Below are 23,637 nucleotides of genomic sequence, written 5' to 3'. Positions count from 1 at the left end.
CACACCCAGTTATGATTGATCCTATTGCTATAAAGGAATATAATGAGTTCCTTCAAAATCAAGCACGTAAGCAAACATCTCCATAGCCTGATCGACCATCTAATAATGCACATATTGCTTAGACAGAATATGATGAGCTCTTTCAGCATCGAGCAAGCAGATATCTCCACAAGTAAACACGGTTACTCAACCTGATATTTCTGTTGCTGGTAATTCCTTTGCTTAAGTTGCACAATGTAGTACTCTTGGATTATGGATCGCGGACTCGGGTGCTTCTGATCATATTTCTGGTAACAAATCACTTCAGTTTGATATTGTTTATTCACAATCTTTTCCTGCTATTATTTTAGCCAATGGGATCCAAACAAAACAAAAAGCAGTTGGACAAGCCAAACTCTTATCTTCTGCCACTCTAGACTCTGTTTTTTATGTCCTTAATTGTCCTTTTAATCTTGCATCGATTATTCGTCTGACACGTGCCCTCCATTGTAGTATAACTTTTTTTGATGATTTTTCTAATGCAAGGCCCTAGTATGGGACAGACAATAGGCACGAGACATAAATCACAAGGCCTTTACCATCTTACCTCTTCAAATTCCTTCACAGCATGTTCCGTTACAAACCCTCCAGATTTTATTCACAAACGTTTGGGACATTCGAATCCATCCAAGCTACAGAAAATGGTGCCTACTTTGTCTACTTTATCCACATTAGATTGTGAGTCGTGTCAACTTGGAAAACTCACCAATGCTACATTTTCACGTAGTATTGATACTCTTTCAGTGTCTATTTTCTCATTAGTTCATTCTTATATCTGGGTCTTAGTAGAGTCAGTTCACCTTTAGGATTTCATTATTTTGTTAGTTTCATCAATGACTTTTCAAAATGTACTTGGGTTTTCGAAATGAAAGAATGTTTTGAGTTATTTTCTATATTCAAAAATTCGTACTTTTCGTAGTGATACTGCATTTTTGGAGCAATGCAGTCCTAGCATCTTGCTATCTCATTAATAGAATGCCATCATCTTCGATTCAGAATCAGGTTCCCCATCCCGTACAATTTCCTCGATCACATCTCTACTCGATCTTTCCTCGTATCTATAGGAGCACATGTTTTGTTCATAACTTAGCCCCAATAAAAGATAAATTAGCCCCTCGTGCTCTCAAATGTGTCTTTCTTAGTTACTCTCGAGTTCAAAAAGGGTATCGATGTTGTTCACCTAATCTTGGTCAGGTTCCCCATACCTTATGTTTGTTGATGTCACATTCTTTTAATCTAAACCTTACTATACATCTTGATATCTCTGAGGTCTTACCCATACCTCCAACCTTACCCGTACCAACCTTTGAGGAATCTAAGGTTACTTCTACATCTTTAGAAGCAGTGCCACCACTTTATCATCGTCGTCTGCGTCCTGCATTAGCCCAGATGATTCATGTCATGCGCCCGAAGTTGACCCTGCTTTGGACTTGCCTCCTCCTAGCCAATCAGCTGCACTTCAAAAAGGTATACGATCCACTCGTAATGCTAACCCACATTATACTTTCTTGAGTTATCATAGTCTATCATCGCCTCATTATGCTTCTTTATCATCTTTGTCCTCTATTTTCATCCCTAAGACTACAAGTGAAGCACTTTCCCATTCAGGATGGAAGCAGGCTATGATTGATAAGATGTCTGTTTTACATATGAGTGGTACTTGGGAGCTTGTTTCCCTTACTACAGGTAAATCTACGGTTGGTTGTCGTTGGATTTATGCAGTCAAAGTTGGTCCAGATGGTCAGGTTCATCAGCTTAAGGCTCGCCTTATACGCAGATATTTGGGCTTATTATAGTGACACTTTCTCTCCCATGGCTAAAATAGCATTTGTCCATCTTTTTCTATCTAGGGTTGTTATTCGTCATTGGCCTCTTTATCAGTTGGACATTAAGAATGATTTTCTGCATGGTGCTCTTGGGTAAGAAGTCCATGGAGCAACCACCTGGTTTTGTTGCTCCGGGGGAGTCAAGTAGCCTTGTATGTCTATTGTGTAGGTCACTTTATGGTTTGAAACAACCCCCTTAAACCTGGTTTGGGAAGTTTAGCACAGTAATTTAAGAGTTTGGCATGATTCATAGTGGAGGTGATCACTCGGTGTTTTATCAGTATTCTGAATCAGATCTGTGTATTTATTTGGTGGTTTATGTTGACGATATTATTATCACCTGCAATGATCAAGATGGTATCACTAATTTGAAGCAACATCTCTTTCAATATTTCCAGACTAAAGACCTCGACAAACTAAAATATTTTATAGGTATTGAGGTTGCTCAATCCAAAATATTTTCTATGTATTGAGGTTGCTCAATCTAGATCGGATATTGTTATTTCTCAACGCAAGTATGCCTTAGGCATTCTTGAGGAGACAGGAATGATTGGGATGTAGACCCATTGACACTCTTATGGATCCGAATGCTAAACTTGTACCGGGACAAAAAGAGTCACTCAGTGATCCTGGAAGGTATAGGAAAGTGATCCTGGAAGGTATAGGAAAGTTGAATTATCTCACAGAGACTAGACCTGACATATCTTTTCCTGTGAGCGTTGTAAGTCCGTTTATAACTTCTTTTGTGATAGCCAGGAGATGTAGTTGTTTGTATTCTGCGATATATGTAAACAAGCTAGGTAAAGATGGTTGTAAACAAAGCCAACATGGCCGTATACAATAGATAAACCAAAAGGTAAAGAATCTACAAAATATGATTCTCTACAAAGTCCATCCATTCTTCTATACAGCAAGGAATTTTATGGGTAGGCTATTCCTCAACTAAGAAAAACTACACACTCTCAAAAGCTTGTCTTAAACCTTCTATTCCTGCTTCTCCAACACATTAGATCTTTCATAGCTCTTAGCATTACTCATAAAACTCTGAACCACCTAAGTATACCTCACCATAATCTCATGGTAAAGACACAATGAATAAGAAGATGATCCACTTCTTCCCTTCTTCTAACACATGTAACAACTGACAAAAATAACTTTTCGCTTTCAAGATTTTAGGTAGTCAAAATCACCTCTAAATGTTAGCCAAGAGGAAAAATGCACCTTCCTTGGCACCCGCGCTGTCCAAATTGTATCACATGAAAACACAACTTCCTTCCCGATTGGAGTTTCTCATAGAAAAATTTAAAGGGAAAACTCAAATGTTCCCAAAACCTCACCACAAAGCATCGGGTTTATCCATCGAGATGACTTGCCTGCGAAGGATGGCCATCAACCTTTGAAGCTCAATCACCTCCCTATAGTGGAAATGCATTCTAAATCTCAAGTTCCAAAAAGCCTCAACCATGTATCTCCCTAATTTGTCAGCTATCTCCCTAATTTGTTGCCGACAGTTCTCTTTGGCATGACATTCTATACAAAATCTGAAATTCATCTTTCAATAAGCTATCCCCACACCATCTATGTCCCAAAACATTAACTCGCTTCCATTTACAACCTTGAAAGAGATATTTCTATAGTAATCATCCCATCCCTTCATTATACTCCTCTACAAACCACACCCAAAAGGCATAGTGACATCTCTAGCTCTCCATCCCCATTTCATTATCTGTATTTATCAATTATCACCCTCTCCAAAAGGCTTGTACCTCCATCTTGAATTGACACAATCATTTTTCCAACAAAGCCTTGTTAAAAACCACCAAATCTTTAATTCCGAAACCTCCCCATTTCTTAGAAAAAGTGAGTCTGCCATTGTAACAACAACAACAACAAATCCAGTGTATTCCCACTTAGTGGGGTCTGGGGGGGGTAAGATGTACGCAGTCCATACCTCTACCTCTGATGAAGTAGAAAGGCTGTTTCCGAAAGACCCCCGGCTCAGGCACAAGATATCACACAAACACATAGTAAAGCACAGAAGCAGATGACAATAATATAAATAAGGCACCCATACGGAATATAAAACAGAGGAAAGCAGAGGAAAGCACACAGATTCGTAATAAGCATGGAACACTGAATACGGCATCATAACAGGAATAAAAAAATAAAAAAAAACCCCACCAAGTAATTCCCTACACTAGCGACCCAATCTGGCCCTACTCTTCTGCCGTAATTCGCCTCTTCCAGACCTTCCTATCTAGGGTCATGTCCTCGGTGAGCTGTAACTGTTCCATGTCCCGCCTAATCACCTCACCCCAGTACTTCTTCGGCCTACCCCTACCCCGCCTAAAACCATCCAACGCTAGCCTCTCACACCTACGGACCGGGGCATCCATGCCCCTCCTCTTCACGTGTCCGAACCATCTCAATCGTGCTTCCCGCATCTTACACTCCACTGAAGTCACACCAACCTTCTCCCGGATAGTCTCATTCCGAACTCTATCCCTTCGAGTCAGTCCACACATCCAGCGCAACATCCGCATTTCTGCCACCTTCATTTTTTGGATGTGGGAGTTCTTAACTGGCCAACACTCCGCTCCATACAGCAAGGCCGGACGGACTACCACCCTATAGAATTTGCCTTTAAGCTTGGGCGGCACCTTCTTATCACACAGCACCCCCGACGCGAGTTTCCACTTCATCCATCCCGCCCCAATACGGTGCGAGACATCCTCGTCAATCTCACCGTTACTCTGAATCACGGACCCGAGATACTTGAACTTGTCCCTCTTACATACCTCCTGTGCTTCCAGCTTCACTACTACCTCATTCTCTCGCCTCACGTCATTAAACTTACATTCCACATACTCTGTCTTGCTTCTGCTCACCCTGAACCCTTTAGACTCAAGAGTTTGCCTCCACATCTCTAATTTGTCATTTATACCCCCTCGAGTCTCATCTATCAGAACTACATCATCTGCAAAGAGCATACACCACGGCACCTCCCCTTGAATACGCCGCGTCAACACATCCATTACTAATGCAAACAAAAAGGGACTAAGAGTAGATCCCTGATGCAATCCTGTCCGGACAGTGAAATGCTCTGAGTCTCCTCCCGCCGTCCTCACCTGGGTTTTCGCTCCCTCATACATATCCTTAATTACTCTGATATATGCCTGCGGTACTCCCCTCACCTCCAAGCATCTCCACAGCACCTCCCTGGGGACTTTGTCGTAAGCCTTTTCCAGGTCGATAAACACCATGTGCAGATCCTTCTTCCTTTCCCTATATTGCTCCACCAACCTCCGTACCAGGTGGATTGCCTCCGTCGTCGAGCGGCCGGGCATAAATCCGAACTGGTTTTCCGAGATGGACACTATCCGTCTCAGCCTCACCTCGACCACTCTCTCCCAGATCTTCATAGAGTGACTCAATAACTTAATCCCCCTATAGTTATTGCAACTCTGAATGTCCCCCTTATTCTTATAGAGAGGGATCATGGTACTCCACCTCCACGCCTCGGGCATCTTTGCCGTCCTGAAAATTTCATTAAACAATCCAGTCAACCACCTTACCCCAGCCTCTCCAACGAACTTCCAAAACTCCACCGGTATCTCATCCGGCCCCGTCGCCCTACCCCTACGCATCCTGCGGACTGCCTGTCTAACCTCTTCTACCTTAAAACGTCTACAATAGCTAAAATCCCGACACTCCTCTGAGTGCTCCAGTTCCCCTAACACAATAGCTCTGTCCCCCTCGTCATTCAAGAGCCTATGAAAGTACAACTGCCATCTCTTCTTTATGTGGCCGTCCTCCACCAACACTCTACCGTCCTCCCCCTTAATGCACCTCACCTGATCGAGGTCACGACCCTTCCTCTCCCTAGCCTTAGCGAGTCTAAACAACTTTTTCTCCCCTCCTTTCCCCTGTAACCCTGCATACAAGCTCTCAAAAGCGGCCGTCTTAGCTGCCGTGACCGCTGACTTCGCCTCCTTCCTCGCTAGCTTGTACTCTTTCCTGTTTACCCGCTTCTCTTCTTCGTCCTTACTTTCCACCAACTTAGCATACGCCTCTTTCTTGGTCTCCACTTTCTTCTCCACCTCTTCATTCCACCACCAATCCCCCCGATGGTGTCCGGCCCGGCCCCTAGAAACACCCAACACCTCCCTTGCATTCTCCCTGATGCACCTTGCCGCCCTGTCCCACATACTATCCACGTCCCCCCTACACTCCCACACCCCCTTTCCCGCCACCCTCTCCCCTATCTCCCACGCATTCACTGGCGTCAAGCCGCCCCACTTGATTCTCGGTCTACACTCCTTACTCCTCCTCTTTCTATTCTTCTTTATACCCAAATCCATAATCAAAAGCCTATGTTGGGTCGAGAGATTCTCACTCGGGATGACTTTACAGTCCTTACACAACGCCCTATCCCCTTTCCTAAGCAACAAAAAGTCAATCTGGGTCCTGGCTATCGCGCTCCGAAAAGTGATCAGGTGCTCGTCCTTCTTCGGGAAGCCCGAGTTCACCACCACCAGCCCAAAGGCCCTCGGAAACTCCAATAGGGTCGCCCCCTCTTCATTTCTCTCTCCAAAACCAAAACCCCCATGCACATCCCCAAAGCCTCCCGGTAGCGCCCCGATGTGCCCGTTGAAATCCCCTGCTACAACAATCTTCTCCGAACTGGGCACGCCTCTCACCACCTCCTCCAAAGCCTCCCAGAACCGCATCTTCTCTTCCCCCTCCGCTCCCACTTGCGGCGCATAAGCACTACACACGTTCAGGGTAAACCCCCGAATGACCAACTTAATAGTCATCAATCTATCGTTGATCCTCTTCACCTCCACTACCTGACCTCTAAGCTCTTCATCTACTAAGATGCCAACTCCATTCCTACGCCTCTCGCTCCCAGAGTACCACAGCTTGTAACCATCCACATCCCTAGCCTTAGACCCTACCCACTTGGTCTCTTGGACACACGCAAGGTTGATCCTCCTCTTCCTAAGAATCTTCACAAGCTCTACGGACTTACCCTGAAGGGTCCCTATATTCCAAGACCCAACCCTCAGCCTACCGTCGCTATCCACACGCCCCCCACTACCCCCCCTCGGCCCAATCTTGGCCTCCCGCCCACTCCCGCCCTCTCCCCATCCCCCGCCCCCACCACAGCCCCACGCCCCAACCCCCTCGGACATGACCCTATCCACCCATTACCACCCACAGCCACAACTACCCGAAAGTATAGAAAAATATAAAGATATACCCGGTGACAGTATACAAAGTGAAATTTGTTTCCCCGTCCACCCCATCCCAAAGTAAGTTTCTCTGTAACCTCTCTAATATTCATTCATGTGACCGAAGTTAGAGCTTGAAACAAAGACATTAAGTGGGATACTCGACAAAGTCCTCTTAATAAGCACTTATTTTCCTCGTTTGAACAAGTATCTTTTTTGCCACCATGCTAATCTTTCTCAACCCTCTGAAGAACCAAATTCCATACCAAAACATCCTAGTTTGAAGCCCCCAATGACAATCCACGATAGGTAGTTAGAAGAGTCCCCACCATATACGTCAAACCAGAGTAAGCACCCCAATTGGAAAAATTTTACACCTACTTAGATTAATTTTATTTTAAGTCCTAACACAATCTAGAACCAAGTAAGCACTTGGCCTAAATGATCCAGTTGGTACATATCTGCACCACAACAAATCAAAAGGTACATATCTGCATCATAAAGAACCAAAATATCATCTACAAACAATAAAGGAAACCGACATTGATCCAACACCCCAAATTGTTGTATTAAAACACTTTAAATAACCTCCCAAGATAGATTTGTCCATAATCCAACTCAAAGCTTACATAACTAGAATGAACAAGCTCGCAAATAAAGGATCCCATATCTCATGCCTATGGAGATCCCAAAAACCCCGCAAAAATTGTCATTCACTAAAATTGAGTATCTTGCAGAAGAAATGCAAAATATGATCCATTTTCTCCATTTACCCCCAAATCCCATCTGAATCATGATGAAATCAAAGAAATTCCAACCCACATGATCATAGGCCTTCTCAAGATCAAGCTTGTACAACATGCTTGGCACTTCTTACTTTCTCCTCGAATTTTCAACTTCATTAGCCACCGGAGTTGCATTCAGAATCTGTCTACCCTCCACAAAAACATTTTGCGAAGTAGACAGTCTTATCTAGCACCTTTTCAAGTCTCGTGAATCGCACTTTAAAGATGATCTTATAAATGGTCCCCACTAAACTAATAGGCCTATAATCCTTCATAATCGAAGCTCTCTCGCGTTTAGGGCTAATGACCTATGTTGCTCGGACTCGGCTATTTCGCCACCGAACCTGTCTCGACATGAGACTAAGGCGGGGACGGGTAATTCCGCCGTTCCGATTAGGTCAATCGATTTCAGAGACGTTGGCCGAAATAAAGAAGAAATTTAACTGGAAATATTGAATAATTAACCGGCCACTTACCTGGAAAAGTCCCAACCAACGACCACCGAAATAGAGACGACGTTGTCGATGTGCCGTCGCCGGAAATCATCATCGACGTCGCTGGAAATCATCATCGACGTCGCCGAAAATCATCATCGACATCGCCGGAAATCATCGGCGCAGATGTCGTACCACCTCAGGGTACCGGAAATCATCGTCGTACTCTATCATCGGCACAGTCGTGTTTACACAGTGACGGGTTATTTTTTTCCAAGTCAATGTTTTGAAACTTTTGTCTTTTCTTTTAACTATTTTTAATTAATAATTAGTTCCTTTACTATTAATAATTAATTAATAATAATCTGTTGCCAGCACTGTCTGTCGGTGAGTGTATTTTACTTTGACAGTATTAAATTTAACTTCTTAATTATATTTATTTTTTATTTTTAGTAAATAAACGTGATTTTTAATTTTGGAAAAAGTTTTTAATACAAATACTATTCAAGTTTTTAATACAAATACTATTCCTAATTGAAAAGTAAAATCAGAAGACAAAAAAATAACTAAATTTAGCAAATTAACTAAAAAAATTTAGAATATCTTTATAACTCTATATTTATAATATTTAATTTTTTTAGCCGAATCCCCACATTCGTATCCACACTCGGATTCGCACCCCCGAATCTTAAAATTTATATTTTGACAAATCCGACTCTCGAATTCGCACCCGTCTCGGATACCCGCACCCGAGTCCGAGCAACTTAGCTGATGACAATAAACAAAGCACTCAAAACTCTTTTTGAATTCACCCCTCCTGAAACTCAACAATAGTATCCATCACATCAGCTTTGATCGTATTCCAATAGTGCTGGAAAAGAGCCAACAAGCCACCATCAAGCTCCAGGGAGCTTTGTCACCCGCGCAGCCCTCCATTACCCTCTTCACCAATTCTTCATCACTGCACTCTCTAGCCACTAACACTCTTCCCCGCCAATATGACAAAACCTAACCCCCTACCTTAAACCTCCTGTGTACTTCTTTCTCAAACAGACACTTGTAATAATCTACAATTGACCATTATATGTCATCCCCATATGCACCACCCATTAACCTCCACCAACTGTATTAAATTTCTTCTTCTATTAGTAACTGCTATCTGATGGAACTATTTTTAGTTAGAATCCTTTCTTCTGACCATAACGCCCTTAGTTTTTGTCTTCAACTTATGTCTTGAGCTAAAGCCATCTCCTCTAGCTCCCTTTCCAACCCCATTTTTCTTTCCTTCTCTCTCACTTCTAGCCCCTCACCCCCCAAAATTTGAAGCCTTTCTAAATCCCCCACTTCAATCATAATCTCCATCATCTTCACCTCTACCCTACCAAACACTTCTTTATTCCACTTCTTTAAATTTTTCTTAAGCAACTTCAGCTTTTTGTCAAGCCTAAAAGAAGGCCTACCCGTCACTGCATAATTGCTCCACCATCCGACCACTCTATCCCTATCGTTGAAATCATCCACTTTTAACCACGTGTTCTCCAAATGTTCTTGAATCTGAACAGAGACCTCATCTGTCTTTCTCTACTGCAATCCAACAAGATAGGAGAATAATTTGAAACCAATCTCAGCGGAGGAATTTGGATCACATTAGGTGCCAACTCCTCCCAAAAAGTGTCTCTGGACACGACGAATCTATTCAGTCTCTATCTACAAAGAGGCCTCGAACCTGGACCTAGTAAAGGAGACGCCTGTAAAAGGCATATCAACAAGAAAATGGTTATCAATAAACTCTGAGAACTCCTTCATTGCCCTAGAGACCACCCTACCCCATTCTCTCCTCCAGGAATCTACAACAACAACCCAGTGTATTCCCACCTAGTGGGGTCTAGAGAGAGTAGAGTGTACGCAGACCATACAACAACAACCCAGTGTATTCCCACCTAGTGGGGTCTGGAGAGAGTAGAGTGTACACAGACCATACCACTACCTCAGGAGAAGTAAGGTTGTTTCTTCCCTACCAGGTCATAGATGACCCCAAAATCCCACTCTGTTCTGCTACCAATGTTTCTAAACTGTGACCCTAACATGAACTCAACCTTGTTGACCTCCACACACACTACCATTCTAGCATCCCACAACAAAAGTATCCTACCTGCACTACCTCGACCCAGATCAACTCCCAATTTAACCGATGTTGGACTTTTTGCCATAGGATCATAACAGAACAGCCATGTTTCGCATCCACAGTCCTTAATGGCTACACTCTAGGTAGCTTTCACACTACTTGCATAGGTAGCTTTTTATTTCGTAGCCCTTTTCGAGTCAAGTGCCCAAGAACCTCCAAGGCACGATGGGCACAAAAGGTAAAGGTTGGCTCTGATACCATGTAAGATATGACACCTCATGATGAGAGGATTGCCAAAGTCCATATAAGCCGACCATCAATGCATTCTCCAACCAATATGGGACACCAACCCACCGTAACATCCCATCTCATGCCCACCGAGAGTCTAAATAGAGATGGACCTAGCTCTGATACTATTGATACAACCTAGGAAAAACCACACCCAAAAAGCTAGTTATTAAGATGAGAGAGCCCAAGGTTATATAAGCCCCACATCAGCTCCCCATTTAACCAACCGATATGGGGCTTTTTGCACTAGTATCATAACAACATACTTGTATTTTGTGCCAATTTCTCTACAAGGAACGTGCACTTAGAGATTAAGTTGGTTAAAGCACTTGATGCTTGAGGATCCATTAATTGTTCCATTCACAATAGTGCGCAATAATTTTTTATGTTATGCAATAAGATACATAAAATCCCTCAAATTGGTTCAAAGTCTTACTATCGAATTTCCCCTGAATAACTTTTGCTTAATTCTACTTATGAATTTGAAGTAATGCTTAAAAAGTCTTTTATGCACAATGGATAATCCAACTCACTCTGTCAATAACATACGTATATCAATCGGAGTTTGGCCAAAGTAGTCAACTACCAATTTGCCCCACTTTATAAGAATCCAATAATGAAGTTTATCAACCAGATATTATGTAATTGCCTTCCCAACTTACTCTATAAAAGATGGAAAGTAGGAACCATCACCTTTCTTTATAGCAACCATGGACATCAAACCCAACTTATGATCAATTCTCTAATAATGTTTTGGATTGAGGTAGTAGTTGTCATCATACCAGTTCTTCACTAATATCCAATGCACTTCAAACCCAATATTTTGCCTCTATACACCATAAGAATAACAATTATGCCTTAATCAGAATTTAATCAGAATCTTCATTGTCTTTGTCCCTTCATTCAATCTAGTTTATCCCTTTTTATCAAATCGATCGACTAAAACTTGCATCTTGTTTTCCTTTGCTTAAATGGATATGTTATTGTAGGCCAAGATTTGGGGGTAGAGGAAGGAAGGGGGATTACACAAATACCCAGTTTTGGGATCGATGTTTAAGCTGTAACCAAAGTTGTTTTTTATTTTTTGTAAATTTTCCCACTTCGAAACAACTTCAGAAATATGGGATTAGAGTGAAAAATTGAGTTTGAAGTTTGGTTAACTTAGGACAGTTTTTCGAAAAATTTGGCCTTGTCAAAGCCAAACTTGGGACATTTTTACATGGAATTCAAGCATATATATATATATATATATATATATGGCAAGCCAGGCCGAACTTCGGACATATATATGCAGAACATCCATTTTTGCATAAAGTTCATACATACATACATACATATGGTAAAACTTGAGGCATTTTTGCATAATGTTCATACATATATGGCTGTACTGTAGCCATTTTTGCATGAAGCTGAGGCATGCACATGAGCGTACTTAAAAGTATTTTTGCCTCAAGTTCAAGCATATATGCATAAATGTCTTTAAGTTTAGCATTATATGCCTGAAGTTCAGCCATATATGCTTAAATTTCAGGCATATAAAGATAAACTTGTAGACATTTATGCACTCTGGTGAATAAACTATAGCCCTAAAAGGGCACTTGTTCTTTGAATTTTAACAATGCAACCCCCAAATCCACTCCAAATGAGCTGAAATTTGAAGCATAAGCTCCAAATACCATAAAAACTAACCCCAATCATCACTTTGTCCAAACAACAAAAATTCTAACTCATTTTGCAACAATCGTGATTCGCCAATACTTTCAAGCTTCTCCACTAACAACCACTTGATTTAAACTTTATGTTCATATTTGAAATTCAAGATCAACTTCTCTTCAAAGCATTACACTGCAATAGCTATAAATTTGAAAAATACTACTGTAAAACAACTAAGAAGACGGAGAAAAACCAATTTTGTCTAAATTTGCGTATACTTGGTACCAGTTGAACTTTTTGAAAAAAATGGGTACAGGTTGGGGTGATCAAATAGGGTGCCCGTGAAACTTTCACATGTTATGTGCTGCCTCTAAACTCCTTTCCACTATTCTACACGTATACTATTAATTTGAGTTTTTTCTTTTATCAGTTCTTTGATTTATTCGACCTAGTTACTATTCAAAGTGAATCATTTTTTCCCTCACCTTTTGTCTTCTCAAATAAACATTTAGCAATTTCCAATTCAAAATTTGAGTCCGCGGTAATAAATTTGGTTTATCAACCCTCGAGTATAAAATAAGCCACTTGAAAGGAAAAAGAGAGTACACCAAGTAACTTCTTTTAAAACTGCTCCTCTCCCCTCCCCCAACCCCTACCATCTGTCTCTGCCCAAATTAACTATCTTGGCTTTTCTAATCTTCATCACATAAAATGTCCGGCATTACAATAGCCAGTTCTTCTAACAACACTACACAAGTAGCATGGCATTTCTAGAACCTACCACACCACCCCAAACCGTAACTATCAAGAAAAAAAAGTAGAGGAGTTTCCTGTCACTAAAGTATTTGGTGCAGGTCAAAGTTGCAAGTAGAGCAGCTATTAAGTAGTAACCAAATGCAGAAACAATGTGAATCCAACATCAAAAGTAAGCACATGCCTTTTATATAGATAAAAATAAATGTAGACTTGTTTATGTAAAATCAAAGACAGAATGTTATAAAATAGCAGTTATCACATGACATCTAAAAATATTCCTCCAAGGCTCCAACAACCAACAGTTCATTATAAGGAAAAGAATGTCATCAAAACCCATAGCTTAATTTAAAAGGATATAGTGGAATAAAGGAAAATAAGTACCTGAGATCCCCCTTCTTGTTCTACTGCTCTTCCTGCTGCACTTCTGCCAGCAACAAGATCAACCGAGGTGGAACCAGAGAGAGGTTCTGTGCTTCCACCTTTGTGCAATTTTGCTGCATAACCATGATTATCAATTGAAGGACTTCCAAACTGCATTTGACTTGAAATTCCTGGTTCTACTAGCTGAGAAGAATTAGATGCAGAAGGTGCCATTACAGGAACTTTGGCACCTGTACCTGAATTAGAGTAGCAGTTTACGACACTAAACTGCCTGAACAGTACAACTAGCTTTCAAGTACATTCTCCTGATAGGAGAATTTTTTCACTCAGCTTAACAGGAGATATCAACATTGCTCCTATACTTGGAATGGCCAGTAAAAATGACATAATAAGCATTCATTAAAACACAAACACACACACCCAAAACACAAAATAGAAAAAGTTAGCACACGTTGCCAAAAAGAAAGAAAAGTTAAAGTTAAACTCTAAGATGGTCTCTTCCAGACTAATAGAGTCTGCTTAGCCAAGCTTATTTTTCTCCAAAAGTGCGTATTTTTCTCAAAAGTGCTTATTTTTAAACGATGAGTTGTTTGGCCAAGCTTTTACAAGAAAATAAGTGCTTTTGGGGAGTAGAAAAAGCAGTTTTCGTAAGCTAAAAAATGTAGCTTTTTCCTAAAAGCACATTGTTGAAAAGCACTTTTGAGAAAAATACACTTAAAAACACTTTTTAAATGTTTGTCCAAACACCAAATGCTACTCAAATACATACATATATACAGAGAGAGACATACATACATACATACATACATAATCTATAATCTATATCTATAATCTATAATATATTAAAAGTGTGAAGACCCTTAAAAAGGTGATTTAAACTTTTTGTCCTTCATTAAAAATCTCCATAATAGATAAAATCGTCATTTTCTATTTTTCTCAATTTATTTTTTAAGTAATCAAATAAATAAGTCCTAAAATCTATGGTAGAAAAAACTATATGGTAAGAGGTGTTAGGAGAAGTAATTTCTATAATTAACAAATACTCCTAAAATATATGGAAGAAGAATTAAAAAAAGACAACTGGATTTTTTTGTATTGGGGTAGGATACTTCTCCAATTATATTTTCGTTTGGCAATTCGGCTATTTATTTTTGGTCAAAAGAAGGGGGTTGTATTTATTTGTTTATATTTTTGGCATTGTTAAAAAAATTCGTATTAAAAATTTAAAACATTGTTTTTTGTTTGTCTAAGATTTTGACATTGTTAAAAATATGTGTTGAAAAGGTGAAAATGTGTCCTTTTAATTTTGGGTAAAATAATTTTGCACTTAATTTAATTTATAATTTTTTAGATTTAGTTTTATAATCTAGGTAAAAAAATAATAATATTTACTACTTCTAAATCAATTAGAATTTTATCTTATATAAAAAAAGAATTTCTACAATTTTATTTAAATAGTAGTTTGATCAAACTTTACTAGAACTTAGGGTTGCTTCTTCATCGTTACATCTATTTTGTGTTTTGCTTGAAGTAGTGTATCATGTTTAATTGATTGTATATATTTTGTTTGTGAACAAAAAGTACAATTAAAGGTCCTTCTTTTGTGATGCCATCGTTAATGTTTTGGTATCTATCCATGTTCAACATTTATTTCTTACCATGTGTGAGAAAGAAAAGAAAATCAACTCCTTTAATAGGTGGAAGTGAGAATTGTTAGAAATTATTCTCGATTTTAGAGTAAAATGGAGCTTCAGGAGACGAAACCAACGAAAAATACATCCATTAAATCATAATTTAGTGTCTTTCAAGTATGCAAAACTTATAATATTTGTCCTTTTTGTAATAATTTATGCATTCAAAGAATTTGCTTGAACCTTTTTTATTTTTGATATGATATAAACTATTTGTACATGTAGTTCTTATTTGGTGCAGTGATATTGATGGATTTATTGCAGTAGTTGGACATACACATGTTCTTCACGAAAAATCAGTTATTGGTACAGTTGTTGATGTCATTGCAGTTGTTAATAAAGCTGTTGGAGTTTATTAGAGACTTGTGGGACCAAGAAAGAAAGTAGTGGTATCCTAAATATTTGTTTATTCTGATGTACTAACTACTTACAAGTTACTTTAGAGGTATTGATAGATTTGTTTTGTATTTTGCTGATATATAATAAGTGATTTTCGTGTCGATTGACTAAAATTTATTTGACTTATAAAAAAGATTCTGACTGGAAACTTCCTACATGTCAAATTATGTGCACGATACGGTTGGCCAAGTCCTAATAGAAAAATAGAAAAATAATCTCACAAGTGTTTGTTCATTGTCTTGTGAAAGCTTTTAAAATCTAAACGCCTGTTGACAGAAGTAGATATTGCTCTTGAAGCACATAAAAAGCATGCGAAAAATGAAGGTCCAAAGATTATCAGTAAATGGCTCGTCATAAATGAACGGGTTAGTTAATTCCTATTCCCCACATATTCTCATATTTCACAATCTTGGTTTCTTCCTCCTTATTTGTGCGGAATCTTTAGCTTTGTTCGAAAAAGATATTAATTTTATTATTGTATATAACTGATTGTTCTAAAAGATATTATGTTACTGGAGTGTGATACCAATACATTAGTATAAGATTTCCAAGAGAGAACTGCTTTTTATCAAACAATATTATGCGCACAAATAGATGAGTACAACATTTATTTTGATGGCAACTGCTATTTTTTATGATTTTGTACAGTTTTATTGATTTAACATGAATCACACGTGCAAAGCACGTATACTATGCTAGTATATACATACATACTCACCAAAAGAACATTTTTTAAAAGCACATCTAAAAAAGCAATTGTCAAAATAAGTTGACTTTAGAAGCTTGGCCAAACATGCTACAAATAAGGTGTTGGCTTAGACGGTGTGAATTTGGAAGGTAGATTTTAGATGCAGATTTGTTGGCGAATGAAGTGTTAGATTTCAGAACGAAGAAGGAGGAGTTGGGTGCTTGTTGCAAGCTAGATCTCTTGAAAACCTAAGATCAGGTGAATTGGAGTTTTTGGATTACACCATGAGAATGGAATTTGAAGACAAGAGGAGATATGGATCAATTTTGTATTTATGCCGTTAGAATATATGCCCAGCTATACAGAAGATGTGGTTAGGATTCTAAATCTATTATGTTTATTCATATGGGACATCAAAGCACCAAGTAAAATGATGGACAAAGTTGTTCATGGAGGTTTTTTATGGAGTTTACCACAATTATGAGAGGAAAAAGCACAGTCAACATTACGCATCCGTTATTTGTGAATGTTAACTTTCATTTTTTGCGATGCAGACTTATCTCGTCAACATACTTTTAGCATATCTTGTATGGTTTAATGTTTAGCCAGGAGTCAAGATCAAATTCCGGAAATGTGATATTATACAAGTTGTGAGACAAACATTATTGAAGACCAAGCACAAGCATTCATCTATAATAGTACCTTGGTTTGCCATTGTCTTCTTGCAACAAGGATTTAACAGTACGAAATTCGTTGAGTGAAAGAGTTGAAAAGAGGATAACATGAAAGCAAAAGAGATGCTCGTCAAAACGAAATCGGAGAAAAAAGAAGGGTGAGATAAACAAAGGAAGAGCTAACTTTCTTTATGTAAGATTAAGAAAAGGCCAAGCGGATAGTTTATAAATTTAAGATAGGGCAAACTAAGTTGCTCAGACTCAGGTGCGGGTATCCGAGACGGGTGTGGATCCAAGAGTCGGATTCATCAAAATTTAAATTTTAATATTCGGGGTGTGAGAATCCAAGCATGGTAACGGGTGCGGGGATTCGACCAGTGTTGTAAAAGGCGCTCGCCACGTCACCAAAGGCAAATGGCGAGGCGAGACCTGGTCGCCTCTTCACGTCATGGCGCTGCGACAATCAAAAGGCGTCACCTTTGCGAGAAAGGCGACATGGCGAGGCGATATGGCGACAATGGCATCGCCTTTTAATTTTTTAAAAAAAATTAGGGTTTTAGGTATATAAGCTAATTTTAGGACTAATTTACCCATTTGGCTCTACCAACTCACTAATTGGTGACTGCTGCTGCTACCATTTATCTCACTAATTGGTGTTGTTTTTTTTCTTCTGCTTTTTCTCTTCTACTTCTATTTTCCTTCCACTGTATTTTGTAACAGGGTTACAAGTTACAACCTTACTTGTCTTCCAGACTTACACTGTTGCTGTAACAGTAACCATTAAGCTGTAGCCTTATTATGCAATTCTTTTTTAATAACTTATATAACATTAACATAGTATGATAGTAATATACTAATTGACATTTTGATCATTTATATATTATTTTAATGTTTTTATATTAAGTGTCGCCGCACATTCAAAAGGCAGTCGCTTCGCCGCGTGGCGAGGCGGGGCCTTGTCGCCTCTTGTCACCTTTCGCCGTCCAAAACACCAGATTCGACCAAAAAAATTCAAATGCTATAAATAGAGTTATAAAGATATTCTAAAAATCCACTATTGAACAAAAACAAAAAGCATCCCAACTTATGACATTAATTCATATTTTAGGTGTTACGTCATTTTATCTCTTTTAGTTACTTTAGCAATTAATTTTACTTTTTCAATTAGGAATCCCTAGCCGACATGTCAGCCCTCAAAATTGTCGGCCTACTATTTTCCTTGACATATTGCCGACATACTAGTATTAACTTTACTATTTCTATTATTAATGACTATTATTTTACTACTATATTAATATGAATTCTAATAGAAATATAAGTAATAAAGAATCTTGAGATCTATGTCTCTTTCTTTCCCAAAAGTCCGAGGACTCTCTTTCTTCCCCAAAAGTCCTACGACCTCTTTACTCCCAAATTACGGTCGTCGGTCTTTCCAAGACGACGCACGAGGTCGGAATTTTTCCCTGTGTTTTGGCCTGAAACTTTAAGCAACTAATATATATATCAAGAGGAAAAGCTACAAAGGTCACAAAGTTAAGGTGTAAATTTATTTTATTTTTATTTTAAGATCGAATCCTCAATTTTCCCCCAAATTTGTTTTGATTTTGGTCAAAGTGTCCAAATTTGTTTGACCGAATCCGAGATGCACCCCGCACCAGCTTCGGTGTCGCATCAAGAAGGGTTCAGCGGCAAAATCGAAGAGTCCACACAACATAGCATACATCAAAGTGGTTTCTAACATGATCAATAAAAAACATTAGATTGCACACAAGCAAGCTACTGTGGCAACAAGACATGGTTATCTGTTGTTTCATTTTCTTCTCCATCCTAAATTTTATGTCTAAAATGCATAGTTACAAATGCCTACTGGCCATCTACACACGGTTTGTCCTATTGTAATCTTCTTTTTTGTTCGGTGAATATTTTAGTTTCCAACATTAGACATTATGACTGATCTGCCATGCTTGCCAGTGAGAACACAAATTCTTTGTGCTTACCACTTATGTGGGGTGCAGATGCTTGATAAATACCGTGTCCGCTGCCGCTTGGACCGCTAACTGCACTGCTTGAAGCATATGCATCTGGTTTAACCATCTCATTTCCCAGCAAATTTGCTTTAGAGTCTCTAGTGATCCCCGGCCTCTGTGAAGATCCTGTAATAACACACTCGATTTGTAAAATATAAAAATAGCCAGCAAGATATGAGCTTGAACTTCTTGAATTGAGAATGTAATGAAGTACAATAAAGTGTATGATTTTACCAGCTACTAGTGATGATGCAGCTTCTCCTACTTGTGCTGCCGCAGACATAGGAAGACGTGCGGACATTAAAGCCTCAATGTCAAGACCATGTTGCTTGACGACAGTCTCCATGGCCCTTTAATCAACAAAACAGAAACTAGGACAATTAAGAAAATTGTACCAGTACAAGTCAGAGATGGGTATCGAGACTGAACAATATGACAATCAATTTTTAGTAACTCTTAGCATAAGCCATCCAAACGCAGCTTTACGATGCATTTTGTGAAGCCAAGAGGCGTCGTATCATCTATCATGAGCAAATAGCATTATACTGTGACAGTTATACTTTCCCATCATAGCTGGAAAGTACAATAAGATAATGATTGATAAACAGTTATTGAACAGAGAGATGATTTACAAAGGGGTCGGGACAAGAAAAGGCAGGAAATATGCAAGAAATTTTAATAATGCTCTAAATATATGGATGGAGTTTAAGAAACTATACCTTGATATTACTTGATAAGGCATCGAGTTCTCCTTCCCGCTGGATCTCATATGTTGTAAAATCTGAGTCACGAGTAATACAACTTAATGCCGGTAAATAACTCAATTTTGGAAATCATACAACATAACAGATGTAAACGCACCACGTAAAGTTTTGTAGCCAATTTTGTCGGCTCATCTTTGGACTCTTGAATAAGCTTATGCAGAAACTTTGCTGCCTCCAACTCAACATTATGTGGATTGGCCATCTTGATCAAACTATACATAATTGCAAAAGTCAAATCTAGCAACTCATAACTCATATCAAAGCCCCAATGACTTAGCAGCAAAATTCAATCCAACACCATACCCAGTATATTCCCACCAAGTGGAAGTGGAGTCTAGGGAGGGTAAGTGTACGTAGTCCATACCACTACCTCAAAAGTGAGATAGAGAGGTTGTTTCTGATAGACCCCCGGCTCAAAATAAAGCAATCTAAGATGAGATAAGGAATATTAATAGAACAAGATACAATTGAAATTAACATATTCTATAATACCAAAAGCAAGATACTCCAAGTATACACCAAAACATACAACATCCTAACACAGACTAACCTTCTACCCTAATCCTCCTCCTCCACAACTTCCTATCCAGGGTCATGTCCTCAGTAAGCTGGAGCTGCTCCATGTCAATCCAACACCATAAAGAAAGAGAAAAGAAAACGGAGAGCACGAAATATTCACTACCAACTTCCACTGAATTGCAAAATTTCAAAAGGATAACTCCAAGCATCTCATCACTATTAATTCATAGTACACAATTACTGAAACAAGCAACTAATGAAGGTGCTAGTGGCTTTTGAGAGCAATCTCATTGTGTAGCTCAGGTACTTAAGTGCATTCTTCTCATATCTATCCAGGCCAAAGGCATGTCAAGAAAATTACTCATGAGTTCGAATCTCATTTCCTCCCCTCCAAAAATACACCAACAGGCGATATTACATGAGAAGAACCTCGTGGTGGAGTCCACTCCCCAGGAAGGCTGAATAGCATTCTTAGTGATTGCTATGGATTCACTAATGACAGAAAAGTGCAAGCAACGAGTACATCACTGTGGCGGCCGACAAGGAATCACAAATAAAGACGGCAACCACCACCAAGCCCCTCCCCTAATTTTTCTAATTTTAACTTTCTACCTTCAGTTCGGAAATAATAATAATAAGAGTCCCTTCTAAACAACACTAAACTTTTAGGTCAAAATTTCCATTTATTCCTCTTCGAAACAAGTCGCTCCTTAGTAAATCCTACCTACCGTGTTTACTTACACTGTAAATCCCGTAAATTACAACCAATTTCCATTCCTAAACAAGAACAAATCATTCTAGAACCCTTAACACCCAAAAAGAGTAAGGAAAAAATCCCCATTTATAGCAACCACAGTTAGGTTTTCTTAACCACAGTAGAAATTTTGCTTCTCTGTAATTGCACCCTGACTCGATTAAACAGTCCCAACAGTTTTCAACACTTCAAACTTGAAAGAAGAATCCAACTTTAAATCTAGTTTCTAAATGTTGCTATATCTATCATCAGTTACATTTTACTTTAATTACTAGCCACAGACGGTTCAAACTAGCAAAGATCAAATTTTTTAACCAAAAAAAAGGTTAGGGTTTCCGGTGACATATGAGAATTTTGAAGTGACAAGTAAGGGATTAGGGTTTTTACCTGATCGCACCTTGAGGAATAAATCAGATGACTTAGGAGAGCTACATGTATATAGAGATGTAAAAACGGATAGAGAAACAGAACGAAAACACTTTCGAAGAGTCGACTCTCCTGTGTTGTTTTTTGAGCTTTGTGAGTTCTTCGAATGACGAGTGAATGAAATTGGAGATGAGATTTTTGTGCAGCTTTTTATGTACAAGGGCTTTGGGCGAAGATATGAAGAGTTTCGGTTTAGCGCTTTTCGTTCCCCCCTGTTGGGAAGACTTGTGCGTTCGGCTCCTTAACTTCTGCCCTATTCTGTTTGGCCCCAGAAAGATACAGGATATTGTTTCATGTCAGCTTGTACGCTGTGCGTCGCAGGTCATACGCACAAGAAGTCAAGTGAAAGAGATGAAAGAATTATGCTACATGTTAAAATGGCATAGCATTTTCTAGTTAAATCAAAGATAAATAAATACTGTATGTGTACAAGTTTTTCACCTCATATAATATAAAGACTTTGACTCACAAAAAAAAAAAAAACAGTGCAAGATATTTGCTATAATTCTTAAAATATCTTAGATGTTGTAAAGTTTTTAGCTCGAACAATACAACATCATGATTCAAGCAGCATAAAGTATTTGCATCTAATAATGTGATATCTTCATTTCATAATAATGTCTTGTCAGATTGAGTAAAACGAGAGAATTGTTGACATCACTTTAATCAACTTCTCCTTTGAACTAGTGTTCCTTGCCAAAAAATGAAAGAGAAAAAAATACAATACAAAAAACACAAATAGAAGAGAGATTGTAATCTATCAAGATGTTTCAAATTCTCAAGTCAAGTTCAGACTTAATCTAAACCAACTTTGTTAGACTTGAGCCAAAAATTTTGATAGGAATGAAGCTCATGAAGTCTAATTTCTATCAATTGAAACATTTTTTTATTTTGACTTTTTATCGTCAAGATATAAATTATTTGGTGAAGCAATATAAAAAGTCCATCAGACTTGAAGTTATACCCTTTTTCTTATGAGTTATTTAATTAAGACAGAGTAAGTGTGTGAGCTCTAAGAAGATATAGAATATTGAACCTTGTGGTTTAGACTAGTATTGTGGTTTGGCATGTTGTATCTTGTGATTTCGTGTTGGGCTTGGTCATGGTGAGAGAACTTAGTTTAGTTTAGACCTTAGTAGAAAGATTTCACAGTGCCAATATAAGAATTATAAGTTGAATCAAATGAGTATGGTATTTAAGGGGAATAGTATAGTCGAGAGAGAATTTGAGAAGCAATGCTGAGCTTGAAAGTAAGAAGTTGTGTTGCCTACAGACTAGCAATCCTATCCTAGTTTATGAGTTATACAATTATATTACATGCTATAGAGTTATATCAATGTTGTAATTCCTTAGTCAAATGTCTTGTTCAGAGCATGCCCAAAATTCTTTGCTCCCTAATGTCAATAGAATTTCATAGAAAAGTGCTAAAGAAATACTCCATTCAAGTATGGGTAGTCAGTATGATCCAGTCCATATAGCCTGTAATCTAGTTTAGCAAGCAAGGAGATAATCTCCTATAGATTCTTAATTTTCCAGCTAGTCTTCCTATCCGCAGTCTTATACGTGTGTACATTCCAAGAGGCAATGTGTTTGTGTCTAATTAAACTATGAATTCAGCTCAATTCATGCATCAGTTTCAGTTTCAGATATTAAGTCATGATTCAGTTCGTAAGTATCCTGTGTAGTATCACATTCTCTTCCTAGTATTTTCATCAAATTATATCATTCAGGGACGAACGATCCCAAGAGAGGGATGTTGTAATACCCCGAGTTTTCATGTCATAAACCTCTCATCCTTTCTCATGAGATCAGATCCAGTGCAATGTAATGGTTACTCATAAGTTGACACTCTCGTTTCTATCTAAGCCACATAGTTATTTTTCTTGAGGATTCATGCACTTGCAGACCAGTTCAGTAGCTCATTATTCTTGAGATCCTGTGATTCAGTTCTATCAGTTACACATGATAGTTTGAAGACTAATATTCCTCTGTGTTTCAGATTAATTATCCACATTCGAGGACGAATGTTCCTAAGGGGGAGATAATGTAATACCCCATATTTTCGTGCTAGAATTCTAACCGTCGTTCCTGCGCGTCTAAGCTCTAATACAAGTGATTCTCACATACATACAAGTTGCATGATCATTATCCTAGTCTATGGAGTAGTTTAGAGG

General features: G+C 38.7%; 1 protein-coding gene across 6 annotated transcripts in view; it reads right to left on the bottom strand.

The window, feature by feature from the left end:
* Positions 1-21,840, bottom strand: part of LOC107847250 (chromatin structure-remodeling complex protein SYD) — a 61,094-nt gene extending 39,254 nt beyond the window's left edge. For 5 of the 6 annotated variants that reach the window (XR_007046915.1, XR_007046916.1, XM_047399081.1 and 2 more), the window contains exons 1-6: positions 21,425-21,840; positions 19,862-19,976; positions 19,720-19,781; positions 19,235-19,350; positions 18,971-19,126; positions 13,522-13,757 (exon numbers count right to left, since the gene is read on the bottom strand). Coding sequence is in view for 4 of the 6 variants with exons in the window: in XM_047399081.1 (XP_047255037.1) it covers positions 13,522-13,757; positions 18,971-19,126; positions 19,235-19,350; positions 19,720-19,781; positions 19,862-19,966 (675 nt within the window). In the remaining 2 variants the exon portion in view is untranslated. The remainder of the gene's footprint in view (positions 1-13,521; positions 13,758-18,970; positions 19,127-19,234; positions 19,351-19,719; positions 19,782-19,861; positions 19,977-21,424) is intronic. The other variant, XM_047399082.1, reaches the window with a different exon arrangement.
* Between the last annotated feature and the right edge of the window lie 1,797 nt (positions 21,841-23,637).

This window comes from Capsicum annuum, chromosome 11, assembly GCF_002878395.1.
Source record: "Capsicum annuum cultivar UCD-10X-F1 chromosome 11, UCD10Xv1.1, whole genome shotgun sequence".
Classification (NCBI taxonomy): domain Eukaryota; kingdom Viridiplantae; phylum Streptophyta; class Magnoliopsida; order Solanales; family Solanaceae; genus Capsicum; species Capsicum annuum.
Note: the sequence above shows the minus strand (reverse complement) of the source record. Positions and strands in the feature narration are given on the sequence as shown.